At 43.9% G+C, this 13,989-nt stretch overlaps 3 protein-coding genes and 1 pseudogene across 4 annotated transcripts; 2 read left to right on the forward strand and 2 right to left on the reverse strand.

Moving 5' to 3' along the window:
* On the reverse strand, positions 1 to 3,950 carry LOC123842527 (histone H1.4-like). 2 transcript variants are annotated; one of them, XM_064598432.1, is made up of 3 exons: positions 3,778 to 3,950; positions 2,851 to 3,554; positions 1 to 287 (listed from the first exon to the last, which is right to left on the reverse strand). In XM_064598432.1, exons 2-3 carry the CDS (start codon positions 3,537 to 3,539, stop codon positions 209 to 211), a joined length of 768 nt encoding a protein of 255 aa, XP_064454502.1. In that variant the 5' UTR covers positions 3,540 to 3,554; positions 3,778 to 3,950; the 3' UTR covers positions 1 to 208. The 2 variants fall into 2 exon arrangements, with proteins under 2 accessions (XP_064454502.1, XP_064454501.1); XM_064598431.1 differs by having other exon boundaries at positions 2,851 to 3,950.
* On the forward strand, positions 562 to 993 carry LOC123842870 (histone H2A type 1-E). Its single transcript, XM_045872048.3, has one exon. The coding sequence runs from the start codon at positions 586 to 588 to the stop codon at positions 976 to 978; it is 393 nt and encodes a 130-aa protein (XP_045728004.2). The 5' UTR covers positions 562 to 585; the 3' UTR covers positions 979 to 993.
* Positions 3,951 to 9,506: 5,556 nt separating the features above from the next.
* Positions 9,507 to 10,907, reverse strand: LOC123841813 (RING finger protein 11-like; annotated as a pseudogene).
* A 702-nt stretch (positions 10,908 to 11,609) lies between these two features.
* On the forward strand, positions 11,610 to 13,518 carry LOC135365686 (histone H4). The gene is made up of 2 exons (XM_064598490.1): positions 11,610 to 12,487; positions 12,558 to 13,518. The coding sequence occupies exon 1, from the start codon at positions 11,642 to 11,644 to the stop codon at positions 11,951 to 11,953; it is 312 nt and encodes a 103-aa protein (XP_064454560.1). The 5' UTR covers positions 11,610 to 11,641; the 3' UTR covers positions 11,954 to 12,487; positions 12,558 to 13,518.
* Positions 13,519 to 13,989: the final 471 nt, after the last annotated feature.

Genomic DNA, 13,989 nt, shown 5'->3' on the forward strand with positions numbered 1-13,989 from the left:
GTCGAGCGCTTGTTGTAATGCGCCAGGCGGGACGCCTCGCCCGCGATGCGCTCGAAGATGTCGTTGACGAACGAGTTCATGATGCCCATGGCCTTGGACGAGATGCCCGTGTCGGGGTGCACCTGCTTCAGCACCTTGTACACGTACACCGAGTAGCTCTCCTTGCGGCTGCGCTTGCGCTTCTTGCCGTCCTTCTTCTGCGCCTTGGTCACCGCCTTCTTCGAGCCCTTCTTCGGGGATAGGACCAGACTTCCGTGACTCTGGCATGATGAACAAAAACTATGATTCTGGGATAAGAAATATGTGCCCTGGTTACAACCCTCATAATATTTAATGGCTCCTATACGAATGAAGTGCTAAAAGAGCTAGACTTTGATTGAATAAATAAACGCGAACTGCAACATAGTATGGATATTACGTGTGTTTAATTCTGTTTTGTAATTGGTTGCAAACTTAAAAATTGTTTTAGCCAATCAAACCGCGTAATTTACAATTCGGCTTGTAAGTATAATTGCTTCTCATTTGCTGAAAGGATTAGTACTCCCATTTCTTTTTCCGTTACGGAGCATCCTGGTTAGTATTAAGATGTCCGGGCGCGGCAAGCAAGGCGGCAAGGCGCGCGCCAAGGCCAAGACTAGGTCATCCCGGGCCGGCCTGCAGTTCCCGGTGGGCCGCGTGCACCGCCTGCTCCGCAAGGGCAACTACGCCGAGCGGGTGGGCGCCGGCGCGCCCGTCTACCTGGCGGCCGTGCTCGAGTACCTGACGGCCGAGATCCTGGAGCTGGCGGGCAACGCGGCGCGCGACAACAAGAAGACGCGCATCATCCCGCGCCACCTGCAGCTGGCCATCCGCAACGACGAGGAGCTCAACAAGCTGCTGGGCCGCGTCACCATCGCGCAGGGCGGCGTCCTGCCCAACATCCAGGCCGTGCTGCTGCCCAAGAAGACCGAGAGCCACCACAAGGCCAAGGGCAAGTAAGGTGGAAAAATACAATCTTAATTCATTGAGGGGTCCATTTTAACCAAAGGCTCTTTTCAGAGCCACCCCCGTACTCATTGAAAGGGCTTACATTTTCTTTATTAATTGTAGCTAATTGAAAATGCCCTGCAGGGTAGTTCATCAATCCATAAATACATGTCAGTACTTCAAATCCTCAGGAAGGTGAAACTAATCATTCAGTTTAGAGTTACCATAAAAATAAGACTTGCCATCTGTAGATTACAACGGTATGGAGAAGTTGAGTCCCATGGTAAAGTATATCAATACCAGAGTCCCTCAGTATTGTAAACCATCTGTAAGATTGTGGGAAGGGTAATGCTTGGTTTCTGTTGAAAGTTTAGATCCAAATCTAGTGATCTACAGATCAATAAAACTATACCTTTATTAATGTATCCTATTGAAGGCAGTTTTCCACCTTAGTGGACAAAATCATCTGCAAATCATACTTTAAAAAAATAAACCAATATCCAACTTTACTGGCCTGTGCCTAATCAGTTAGAAACTGGAATACAAAACTATATGCTCTGGAATTTGTTGTCCTTTATACAGAACTTCCTAACTCAGGGTTCAGTATGACTTTAAAAAGATACTCAGTGATCTTTTTGTACATTTACAACTCTGGGTATCTTTTAACACCTTTTTACACAAACTTCGGTTAGTGTAGAGTAAGTATGTGTTTAATGAAATTATAGTAATGAGTGTGAAATTAACTCAGGGGTTATGGTCCATTTAGGAATTGTATAAAAATATTATATTATATTATATTATATTATATTATATTATATTATATTATATTATATTATAAAAATATAATAAAAAATCCAACTTTGAATAGAGACATCAAGAAATAGACCTGAAATTATTCTTCCTACACTCCAACCAGGGTAAAAAAGTACTTGGCCAATCACATGTAGAGGGTGTCTTTTCAAAAAAGATCTACAGAAAGCCAGTTTCAGGGGCCAAACCTTACATTTTTATTGAGCCCACAAGGTATATCATTCCAACAATTGGTATTAAGTTCTGCTTTCAAAAGCCAAAGAACATTGTAAAGAAACAGATGAGGTAGACAAGAGATAGATCACTGTAAATAAGGTAGAGGAGAGAAAGTTGAAAACACCAGCAGTTAAACTAGTGGACTGGAGGAAGATGTTAATTTTTTTTTCATGGAAGACATTAATTTTTGTTCCAAATGTACTGGAGTTCCTGTGATTCAGGGAGTGAAAGGTCACTACCAATATCTTCAGTTGGAGCCCTAGGAAGCGAATGTCTGTCCAATCAGAATGGGACTCTCTTCATATACAATAGTGTGGAGTGTGGTAGGGTTTCATTTTTCCCTCAGCTACCTGTTTTGGTTAATTTTGGGATGGCTTGCACGACGGCCGCAAGTCGACCGGGCCGCACGCAAATAGCTGGCCCTGGGCAAGTCGACGGGCGGCAAGGCCCCGCGCAAGCAGCTGGTCACCGAGGCGGCCCGCAGGACTTCAAGACCGACCTGCGCTTCCAGAGCTCAGCCTGCGAGGCCTACCTGGTGGGGCTCTTCGAGGACACCAACCGGTGCGCCATCCACGCCAAGCGCGTCACCATCATGCCCAAGGACATCCAGCTGGCGCGCCGCATCCGCGGGGAGAGGGCGTAAATTCTTTTAAGCCAGTGACCAGAGCCTTTGAACCTTATGCTCAAAGGCTCTTTTCAGAGCCAACGACCCTTTCTATGAAAGATTGCTGTGTACTTGTTTTAGGTTTTTTAAATTGTGAAACATACTGGAAAAACCAAGTCCTACCAAGTTCTTTCATAAGGTTAATTGTGTGGCTCTGAAAAGAGCCATTAAAGTTTTCTCAACTAAATTCTTACTTCTTGGCGGCCACCTTCTTGGGCTTGGCCGCTTTAGGCTTGGCTGCCTTGGGCTTCGGGGCTTTGGCCTTGGCTGGACTCCTGGCGGCCGTCTTTGGCTTGGTCACCTTCGCCTTGGCCGCCTTGGGCTTCACAGCCTTGGCTTTGGCAGGGCTCTTGGCTACTTTCTTAGGCTTCACAACCTTGGGCTTCTTGGGGCTCTTGGACGACTTCTTGGCCACAGCCGGCTTTTTGGCCTTTTTCGGAGTCTTAACAGCTTTTTTAACAGCTGCCGTGACCTTTTTAGGTTTCTTGGAAGCGCCCGTCACCTTGGCCTTCGCCACCTTCGTGGGGTTGGCCTTGGCTTCCCCGGAGGCCGCCTTCTTGTTGAGCTTGAAGGAGCCCGAGGCGCCGGTGCCCTTGGTCTGCACCAGGGTGCCCTTGCTCACCAGGCTCTTGAGGCCCAGCTTGATGCGGCTGTTGTTCTTCTCCACGTCGTAGCCGGCGGCCGCGAGCGCCTTCTTGAGCGCGGCCAGGGACACGCCGCTGCGCTCCTTGGAGGCGGCGACGGCCTTGGTGATGAGCTCGGACACCGGGGGCCCGGACGCCTTGCGCTTGGCGGCACCTGCCGACTTGCGGGCCTTCTTCTTGAGCTGCGTTTTCTCCGCGGGAGAAGGGGCAGGAGGCACGGCAGGTGCGGTCTCAGACATTGTGCGTTTGGATTCCTGGCGGGAAAGCAGGAAAGAAGAAGGATAATAAAGTCTCCGAGCTGAGCTGCCGGCCCGGGCGTGCGTGTGTGCATATATACAACAAGCACGCTGCGCGCTGATTGGTTCCCAGCTCAGTCCTCCAGCTCGACTGCAACCTAGTCGCAGCTCTGTCCCGGAACTGTGTTTGTTACAACCGAGGAAAGCAAGAAAAATAAAATTTCCTGTGGAGGAATCACACCGATTATATTCTGTAGCGAAGCGGGACACCTCAGGCTTTGAGATCTTCATGTTTTCTTCTTCCAGTTTTTATCACGTTAGTCGCAGCTTTTTTCAAAAGCCCCCGACACTCTGAGAGATTCGCAGGTCAGAGAGACAACTTCTTGATTTTCGTTTAAAATATAAATTCTTCCCTCTGTGCTTTCCGTCGCTTGCTCTCTAGTGATATTCTACACATTCTTGGCTTCTCATACATTCAACAACTGCTTAGTTCTCTTGGAGATGTACCCAGAAAATCTGTTTCATATGAAGAGAAATAACACAGGCTCTTTCTCCATTTTTCTACAAGAACGATAGTAAATGAAGCTTGGAATAACAGTTAATTCTGACAAAAACAGTCATTACTTTGAAAAAGCTTTATCATTGCTTCTTGTCCAATTTGGAGTGTTAATTTGGGAGTTTCAGGCATTCAAGATTTGTCTAGGAGAATGGGGAATGCAGCAATGTATGATCCTGCTGACATGGTTGTTGGTCCTGTAAACATAGATGGTGACAGAGGAGATCCAGAAGGGCTATAAAAGGGAGTTGGACCCCTTTATTTGTTTAAAAAACCTTTTATTTACATTGATTTAAATGGGGGTCAGTAATTAAAATATTCATAAGCTTTGGGGTGCAGAAATCTGCCATGCCTGGGGAAGATAAACTTTGGCAAACTATTAAAATAACAGAATGAAGGAATATACACATGCAACACACAAATCCTCACACGCCCACATACTTACAGAATTCACTTGAGAGAAGGGCAGTTTTTGAAAAGCATGTTTTATATTTGCTACTACATTTCTTATTTATGCAAGGAGATAAACTTGTAAGAAACACATATTAACTTATTTTTTTAAAAGATTTTATTTATTTGACAGATAGAGACACAGTGAGAGACGTAACACAAGCAGGGGGAGTGGGAAAGGGAGAAGCAGGCTTTCTGCTGAGCAGAGAGCCCGATGCGGGGCTCAATCCCAGGACCCTGGGAGCATGACCTGAGCTGAAGGCAGTCGCTTAATGACTGAGCCTCCCAGGCGCCCCATATATTAACTTATTCTTAATGTTGAATAGGGAATACATTTTTGGTAGAAAGTCATTTAATTTTTATTTTCATCACTTCAAATTCTTTCTCTTTAATGTAGTATCTTAATTTTGAAACATGTAGTAATCTGTGTTCTCCTCAGATGGTGAAAGAAAGAAATGCTGGGAATACACAGAGCAAAGCCCAAGAGGTGATTCTGATCCCCTCAAAATCAAGAAATGACTGATTACTTCCTTCAGCACATCCAAGTGAAACATGAAAATTAGTGTCACTATAGGCTACATATTAACATGATTCAAATGGGAAAGATGAGATGAGCAATCAGCTCAGTATAAATCATTCTTACTTTGTGTGTTCACTTGTTACGGAGTTTATGCATTCCTAATCCTAAAGTGGTTTTGATTCAGTCTAGTTGGTTCTGAAGCTCACTTGAAGATTATTCATTGATAGCGATGAGGAGTATGAATTACAGAGAGGCTGAGCCGTGGAAGGCTGGGACAGTAGTCAGTCCATACAAGAAAGAGAAGAGCCAGAATTACAACCATGATGGGGGAGATAAAAGAGAGATGCAGTACCAAGAAAGAAGAGCTGTCTCTAGGCCGCGTCAACGCAGGGAGTCTCCAAGGTACTGCCCCAATCACCTTCATGGGCTCATGAGTTACCTTGATGTGGTTAACTTCCAAGCGTCTCCCTTCAGGTCTGTCCTCCTGCTTAACTGTCAAACTTGTATTTCTGGGCGCTTCTGGATATTTGCTCTTGTACCTCCATACACTGGACTACACTCTCCTGATAATCTGTACATAACCAACCTCACTGTGTTGTTTCCAATCAAAATATATCATTCACCTTGACATCGTTGTCAATTCTACATACCGAAACCCCATTCTTTTTTATTAATAGAGACATATTTTAGTTGTTTGGGGCCTTTTAGTCTATTGAAGGTCCAGAGCAACTGTGAAATAAGTAGACAGCTCCAATGACTACCAGGGAGCTCTGAGTAGTCCAACTATGTCTCTCCTTAGAGAGTCTTGATCCTCACATCAATATATACAGAGGATGCGTGTTTCAGTGACCAAAGTCCTATTAGAAATGGTAAACGAAGGTGAAACTTACGGGGTTTTGGTCCCCTTCACATGTGGAGAAGTAAAAGAACTCTGTCAACAAAATGATCTTTCTGTAGCAATATAGAGGAGAGAGAAAAAAACCATATATTACTGAGTAAACATTAACAGATTTACATCCTGGTCACTCAGCACAGGATTGACTACAGTTAGGAGAAAAAAATGTCACAGGTCTCATATTGTAGAGCAAAATGGGTCCGTCACTTCTCTTAACTCAGATAGTCCGGGGCTACACCTGGTGACAATTACTGGTGTAGCTTGTGAGAGACCACTACGCTAATTCCAAAGGAACCTTTTTACACATTTAGAAATTACTTTTTAAAAAAATTGTTCTTAAGATTTTCTTTATTTACTTGAGATAGGGAGAGGGAGAGAACATGAGTGGGGAGGGGAAGAGGCAGAGTGATAGGGAGAAGCAGACTCCCTGCTGAGCAAGGAGCTTGACTTGGGGCTTGATGCAGGGACCCTGAGATCATGAGCCTAAGGCAGATGCTTAACCGACTGAACCACCCAGTGGTCCCACTCATCTAGAGATTATTTGGGCTATAACATATTATGTACAGGTTATATCTCCTCAACCTAGGAAATATCTCTACATTGTAAAAATAGGAGACGGGGCTTAATCCCTAGAAAAGTTTCTCTGTTCCGAAGGTAAATGTGAAAACTCAGACACACTATTTCTTCAAGATAAAGTGTTAAGAGGGAGAGAAAATAAGCTTTGCTGTTGCTAAGTGGAGAAAATCATTGCCATTTACCCTTCAACTCCCGCATTAAATTATTGTTACTAACATAGGGTTTTTTTTTAACAGTGTTTTTTTTTAATGTTTTATTTATTTATTCATGAGAGTCAGAGGGAGAGAGAGAGAGGCAGAGGGAGAAGCAGACTCCCCGCCTAGCAGGGAGCCCAACGTGGGGCTCGATCCCAGGACCCTGGGATCATGACCTGAGCCGAAGGCAGATGCTTAACCATCTGAGCCACCCAAGTGCCCTAACATAGGGTTTTCATACTAACATTCATGGCATTTCCCAATGCTCCTCTCTGCACATTTTTTTCTACCCCCCCTCCAAATTTGCTTTATGTAATTGGGTGGATATAAATTAATGACCAAAAACTTAAGCAAGATACATGTAACATTTTACCAGAACCTGTTAATCCTCATTTTTTTCTCAAATTCATCTTTAAGTCATCATGGGGCTCATAAGAAAATTAACCAACATATGGATACTATAGTCTAGTGTCAAATCTTTAAGTATTTATGACATATTGAATTCCCCTCCAATGCAATTAGGGGGAACCCTTAAGATACTCGTGTTTTGTACATAGAAAAGTGTTAGAGTCAAATATTCAACTCAATATAAAATAAACAGCTCTGATTTGTTAGGTTGACATTGCTTCTCCTTTTGTTAATGAATGATTCTTAGCTGTAATATCACTGAGCTGAACAATTAAGTCACCTTTGAGTACATAAGGAAAAATAAACACGTGCTAAATGGATAAAACATTACAAACTACATCTGTACTAAACCGTCTCTGCCTCTAACACTTCAGAAGCTTAGAGATTCAAAGTGCTCTTACATTAACTGCCAGAAAAAAATAAGGGAGAAATTCCCTCTTTGAGATCACAACTATGGTCATGTGGTTATACAGATTCTGCATTTGTGGGAGAAACATGAAATATGTTTATTTTAATTCTCCCTGCTTAGACTAGTCAGTCAGCCAGCAGGACTTTCCTTCCAGGAAACAGAGATTGAGATGTGTCTTATATATAACTTCAGTAACCTCAGCGCTACAATAATAAGAGATGCAGTCAGTATCCTTTTGCTATGGTCCCAGACTATAAGGGAAGGAGGTCTCAAGAAAGAATGAATCAAAACTGTTACAACTGAGCAACTTTTCTGTTTCACCATAGTGCCACTTTCATTTTACATAAGCATGGTGGCATAATTCAAGCTCAATAAATCAGAAATCTTAACATTTAAAATTTACCTTGACTTTTTTTTTAAGTGATATGGCTTATTTTAATAACAGGAAAATAATGCAAACCAAACAAAAATACAGCTCAGTTAAACTTATATAATTATAAAATTTGATTAGCATATTGTAATTGAAAAAAAAGAAACCATTTACATAAAGGCATACAATTTCGTATAAACAAATAATATCAATATTTATAAACAACATTATGGTTTAGAAAGATGTGGTAAGAAACCAAAATAAATCAGACATAATAAGATACACAATGGACTATCTAGTGAATGTAGACACATTTTCTTTCTTTTTTTTTTTAGGATTTTTTTTTTTGTATTTACCTTTTTTTTTTTAATTTAAATTCAATTAACTAACATACAATGTATTATTTGTTTCAGGGGTACAGGTCTGTGATTCATCAGTCTTATATAGTACCCAGTGCTCATTACAACACATACCCTCCCCAATGTCCATTACCCAATTACCCTATCCCCTTACCCTCTCCCTTCCAGGAACCCTGTTTGTTTCCTATGATTATGAGTCTCGTATGGCTTGTAAAATTGACCTTGACTTTTAATTATTACCATATTAACAACCAAAATAATCAGGTAAAACACATAGGAAAGGGTAATAGTAAACCCCACTTTACTAGAGTGGGCTCTTGACATTAACTCAGTTTTTATTTTATTTATTTATTTATTTTTAAAGATTTTATTTATTTATTTGAGAGAGAGAATGAGACAGAGAGAGAGAGGATCAGAGGGAGAAGCAGACTCCCCGCCGAGCAGGGAGCCCGATGTGGGACTCGATCCTGGGACTCCAGGATCATGACCTGAGCTGAAGGCAGTCGCTTAACCAACTAAGCCACCCAGGCGCCCCTAACTCAGTTTTTATAGAAAAAGGATGGTGCATCTCAGTTTGCTTACAAGCTAGATCACTTTGAATTCTGTATTTCCTAACAGCAACCAGATAGACCACTTGTAACGGGTTATACATAAACTAGTTTTCAAGCACAGAGCCAGCCCCAACGATAATAATACACTATTTAAAAAGACCTAAGGCAATAATATCCATTTTCAATGGAAAAAAAGAACTGTGCCAACAAGCTTAAAACTACTTTTTTTGGTGCCAGTGTTATAAAATGTAGCTTTTAATAAAACCTTGATCCAGATGCCAGCAACTTCAGAAAAAAATTGGGGTGGGGGGAAAAGAGAGTTAGTCCATTCAGGAAAACAACCACTATCTTTTTCCTTATCTTCAACACACACAATTTAAACATACACAGCTTCTGTAACACTTTACACAATTCCTATGCACTGGAGCATAACAGCATCTAAATACAATTATAATTTTAAACACTGGGTCAAACTTTACATAAAAATACCACCCTACTTTCCCCCCTCAGTTTCTAAAATATCACGTATTTTTTTCCTTCAACATCTGCAGCCATTCAGAAATTTTTAGGAAACTTTTGTGCATGATCTTAATTCCTAATCCCTGGTTCTTTGCGCCCTGTGACAACAGATCAAAACCACCAAAAATGATGGTTCACTTGAGGTCAAACCAGAGACTTGGGCTCAATTAGTCTCCTAGGACAAAAGCAGGGCAGCATCACCTGGCTCCATGAAAGAGGGGCACGTGAGGGATCTCATCAACCAGTCATCCATACAGTCCAGGAGATACATGTGCATGCATGGCAGAAATTGAATCGGGTCGCCATGAACAAAGTCTATCACACAGATAACACCTTCCAGGATTGTTTTTTCTGATCCATCCCTTCCAGGGTCATAAACTCCTTTAGGCAGATGTTGTATGAGGCCTATCCTTTGAGCTATCCTAATTTGTTGCTCTTCAGTCAGCTGAGTTGCTAGGGGAGTCTGGCTCTGTGTTAAATGATAGACCAGACTGGAACTATTTCCTGATATGCCCCCTCACCAAAACTAGCCATGTTGGACTGAGACTCCAGAAGCAGGGAGATGTCATCCGAAGTGGGGGATTGGAGGCAGTTCTCCATCTTCTGGGGCTAGGATGTGTGATCTGTGCAGTTCTGACAGTCTTCCCTCTCTGTGCATTTTCAAAACCCAGGGTCTTTCAAGGATCTGAAGATCCCAAAGAAGGGTTCTTGATCATTTCCGGTCATGGACTTCTTCGCATATGCTTATGGGCCCCTTCCCAGAACAATGCTTTTAAGTGCTTAAGATAATATACATAGGGTCACACAGGAAAAGAATTATATTACAAAACCATTATCAAATTTATCAAAACCCCAAACCGTTGATGTATTAACAGATGTGTTTCTTTATTAATCCGTTAAAGTCAAAGATTGCCCTAGTGAGCAAGAATTACCACAGTGTAGTAGGAATGACGTGTCTAAATGGTATTGGAAACACTGAGCGCCTAAGCCGCCCGGGATATGCACAAGCCCAGGACCCGCCCATCACCCTGGTTGCTGCCTGTATTCATAAACGCAGGAAATGCTAGGGTTCAGTTGCGGGATAGTAGAGATGGAATTTTTGTTCTATACAAGTTCCTAGATGCCCTGCATCCTGTCACGGTTTCCAAGGGAAGAGCCCCAGTCAGGAATTTGTCCCCATGCACCATAAACTCAGAAAACAGCTTTGATGAACTAGGTCCTCCTCACGAGACCCTGGAGGAGAGGCCAGATCTCGGCAATTCAACTGGAACTCCTCAATGAGGAGTGTTTATTATTTCAAGGAGTTCTCGAAAGAAAGTTGTGCAAACTAGGATGCTCCGTTAGGCTCAGCAGTTTAGAGGGGTGACTACGGAGGGGAGGAGCTGAGAGCATAATGTTGAGTGAGTGTTTATTTGCAGATAGTAAAGACTTTTTTACATGGATTATCCCTTTTAAACTCCAGTGCTCTGTAACTTAGACTTTCTTGTACATTTGAAAAGAAAACCCGAGTCCCGCCTGCCCCAGGTCCTAGGGCCGCCCAGGCCGCTGGCTGTCCCCAGAGCTTGGCTCTAGGCTCTGCGGACGGCTGCAGCATAGAACGCGGCGGCGGAAACCGCGCGGGCCCTGAGCTGTGCCTAACTAAGCACACGCTCAAAGCACCAACGTGAGGCTCACAGCAGAGCACGGTTCTCATCACTTTGGGACACACGCATTTACCAACGTTCAGCGCAGCCTTCAGCGAGGTTGGACCTGCTTTGGCTTTGAAACGCGGAACGTTATACTGAGTCCCCCCCGTAGGGCTGCATCCCAGCGAGCCTTCCTTAGGGAACCAGACATCGATCTCTCGGTAAGACACAGGGAACCTTAGCAACAGAGCTACGATTAGCTTCAGAGTTTATTTCCAGCGTCTCCTACGGACAACGGCGAGTAGTAACTAGAGACTTCGGGGGTTGTCCGGGAGCTGGGAAGGACAACGGAGGCTTCTCTGCGAAAGGCGTGCGCGTGGGTGCCCCGCGTAGTGGCTGCGGGGGTTGCAAGCACACGCCGCACGGACGACTCTACGGGAGGATTTGGGGGATGACTCCCCGCCCCCACCCGGGACGGGCTATTGCTTCGGGCGCCCCGCCTGCCGGGTGCGCAGAGCGGCGAGCAAAGGCGGACGAGGCAATGGGCGGGAACTGGGGGTGGTTACCGCCCCTTTGCTCGCGGTTTTCAAACAGGTCCGTCTCGTTGCTACAAAAGGGCTGAGTGGCGCCGCGGCCCGCAGTGCCTGGCGGGTTTCGGAGACTGTTGTTCGCGATGTCGGGCCGCGGCAAGGGCGGGAAGGGCCTGGGCAAGGGCGGCGCCAAGCGCCACCGCAAGGTGCTGCGCGACAACATCCAGGGCATCACCAAGCCCGCCATCCGGCGGCTGGCCCGGCGCGGCGGCGTCAAGCGCATCTCCGGCCTCATCTACGAGGAGACCCGCGGGGTGCTCAAGGTGTTCCTGGAGAACGTGATCCGGGACGCCGTCACCTACACGGAGCACGCCAAGCGCAAGACGGTCACGGCCATGGACGTGGTCTACGCGCTCAAGCGCCAGGGCCGCACCCTCTACGGCTTCGGGGGCTGAGCGTTCCCATCTCCCCCCCCCGGAACACCGCGATTCTCAACCAAAGGCCCTTTTCAGGGCCACCTATCAAGTCGCCAAAGAGTTGCTCACTTTTTTGTAGGTTTCGTTTTATTCTGGCGTTGGTGTTGGTACTGTTCCTAATTTGCAAATTACATTGTTTTTGTTGACTTGTTCTTACGTTGTTTTAGTCAACGGCCCCCACATCTTCAAATTTGATGCTTTATGCTCATCAGTTTGGTGAGAAGGGGGTATGGGGAAGATGGCATGTTTGTTTCTCTCAACTGCGTTCCATCCAGTACTTTTAAAGATTCAGAGAAATTTTAATGTACTTGGGACAAATGTCATTATAAGGGTTTATATTTTGACAAGTGTCTGGGCTTATTGTCTCAATCTTAGACTTAATAGGTCACTTCTTTTCAGTTAAAGGGCGGGCCCTATTGTCTGCATGCAGCACATCCTTACTGATCTGTCCTTTCAAACCCAGGCCTTCAGGATTCAAATCCCTCCTTTATGCATCAGCAGTGAGAAATTAAGGTAGCAGTCCTCAAGTGAGTTACCCCTTTCTTGTTCTTCGGTACTGTAAACATGGCAGTGAGAAATTAAGGTAGCAGTCCTCAAGTGAGTTACCCCTTTCTTGTTCTTCGGTACTGTAAACATGGCAGAGACCGCCCGCTTAGTACTTTGGGGTCATCCTAATGTGTCATCCTAATGTGTTTGGTTTTGTGAAGCATCTTAGGAGTTCATTGTGGTGTAGACTGGCCTTTTTTCCATAAAAATTTGTTCACTTGAACATAATAAAGGCATAGCTGGGCAGATGGCTTTCTACCCTTAGGCAACATGTCCTGGCTTTATCGGGCAGCAGAGGTAAGAATGAGCCTAAGATCTCCAAGAAAAGTCAGCAGAAGTCACTCCCAGGTCTGGGCTTTAAAACCTTCTTCACTTTTCACACCAATTAAGAAGGTGATCTTGTTTGATCTAGCAGACATCAGGTCTTAGGGGACAGCAAAACGATGACTTGAAGGAAAAAGAGTCCTGGATTGATCAGGAGGAGGAGAGTTGCCCCCTCAGAGCTGGATTAATCATAGTGGATCTGTCCTGTGTGACAGGAATAACTGTCTTAAAGTTAAAGCTTGAAAGTCCAAACTGACTCAATCTCACATGATTTGGAGGTAAATAAAAACAGTGAGAGATTTATTTTCAGCCTGATTCAGGAAGAAGTCCGTGAGTTTTTCTACAGGCCCATCGAACTTGTCTTCCATCACCAGTCTTGGTAAATATACTAACAAGTTCTAAGTATGTAATAGTCTATGTCATTGAGCAAATCATAGATTAAGTTTACAAGTTCCCAATATCCCCTTAGAGATAAATAAAGAAACTGGAAACCTTGTACAGAGGGATGCTTAGTCTTTGTGTTTGTGTTGTCTTTGTTCAGGTCACTTGGCCTCTCTGTGTCTCTGTTTTCTCGTCTGTAAAATGGGGATAACAGTAGTATCTACCTCATGGGTTTGGGGTGAATAAAATCAAAGCATTTTGTCCAGTGCGTGGCACATGGTAAACTCTCTATGTTTTCTCTTTTATTATTATTACTGTTACTATTATTGTTATTCTTCATGAAATTAGAGAGGCCCAGAAAAAAAAGAAGGGGACTTTTAACCCATGAAGACATACTCTTAAAGTCTTGAACTGTCATTTTCTATCTTTGTCGTCTGTGACAAATCACTAACCACTCTTCCCTCATAGGTAATGTGAGGATAATTTAATATTTTTTTGTGTCACTGAGTGAGACAATGGAGGATAAGTAATGTGACCATAGCATGAGTTTACATATATCCCTGAGAAGTTGCAAGTGAATTAATGAACATTTTGTGGATCTATTCATAAAAACTCAATTCCAGATTATTTAAACAAAATAAACTCTCTTGAAGGAGACGTTCTCCTACCACCCTTACAAAATTCCCGAGCAGGCAGGACTTTCTGTTCTGTTGCTTTTCCTAATTTCTAGGAAAGCAAATCTAATTGATCCAGCTGGGGAGACG

Source organism: Mirounga angustirostris, unplaced genomic scaffold (genome assembly GCF_029215605.1).
Source record: "Mirounga angustirostris isolate CCGP_5_RB_7025 unplaced genomic scaffold, mMirAng1.0.hap1 SCAF_8, whole genome shotgun sequence".
Taxonomy (NCBI): Eukaryota; Metazoa; Chordata; class Mammalia; order Carnivora; family Phocidae; genus Mirounga; species Mirounga angustirostris.

Bases quoted from the DNA above. Each gene is read 5' to 3' on its own strand.
- LOC123842870 (XM_045872048.3), top strand. From the start codon at position 586: ATGTCCGGGCGCGGCAAGCAAGGCGGCAAGGCGCGCGCCAAGGCCAAG.
- LOC123842527 (XM_064598431.1), bottom strand. From the start codon at position 3,827: ATGAAGATCTCAAAGCCTGAGGTGTCCCGCTTCGCTACAGAATATAAT. The intron at 288-2,850 runs GTAAGAATTTAG...TTCTTATCCCAG, and splicing joins AAGAAGGTGGCCGCCAAGAA to AATCATAGTTTTTGTTCATC.
- LOC135365686 (XM_064598490.1), top strand. From the start codon at position 11,642: ATGTCGGGCCGCGGCAAGGGCGGGAAGGGCCTGGGCAAGGGCGGCGCC.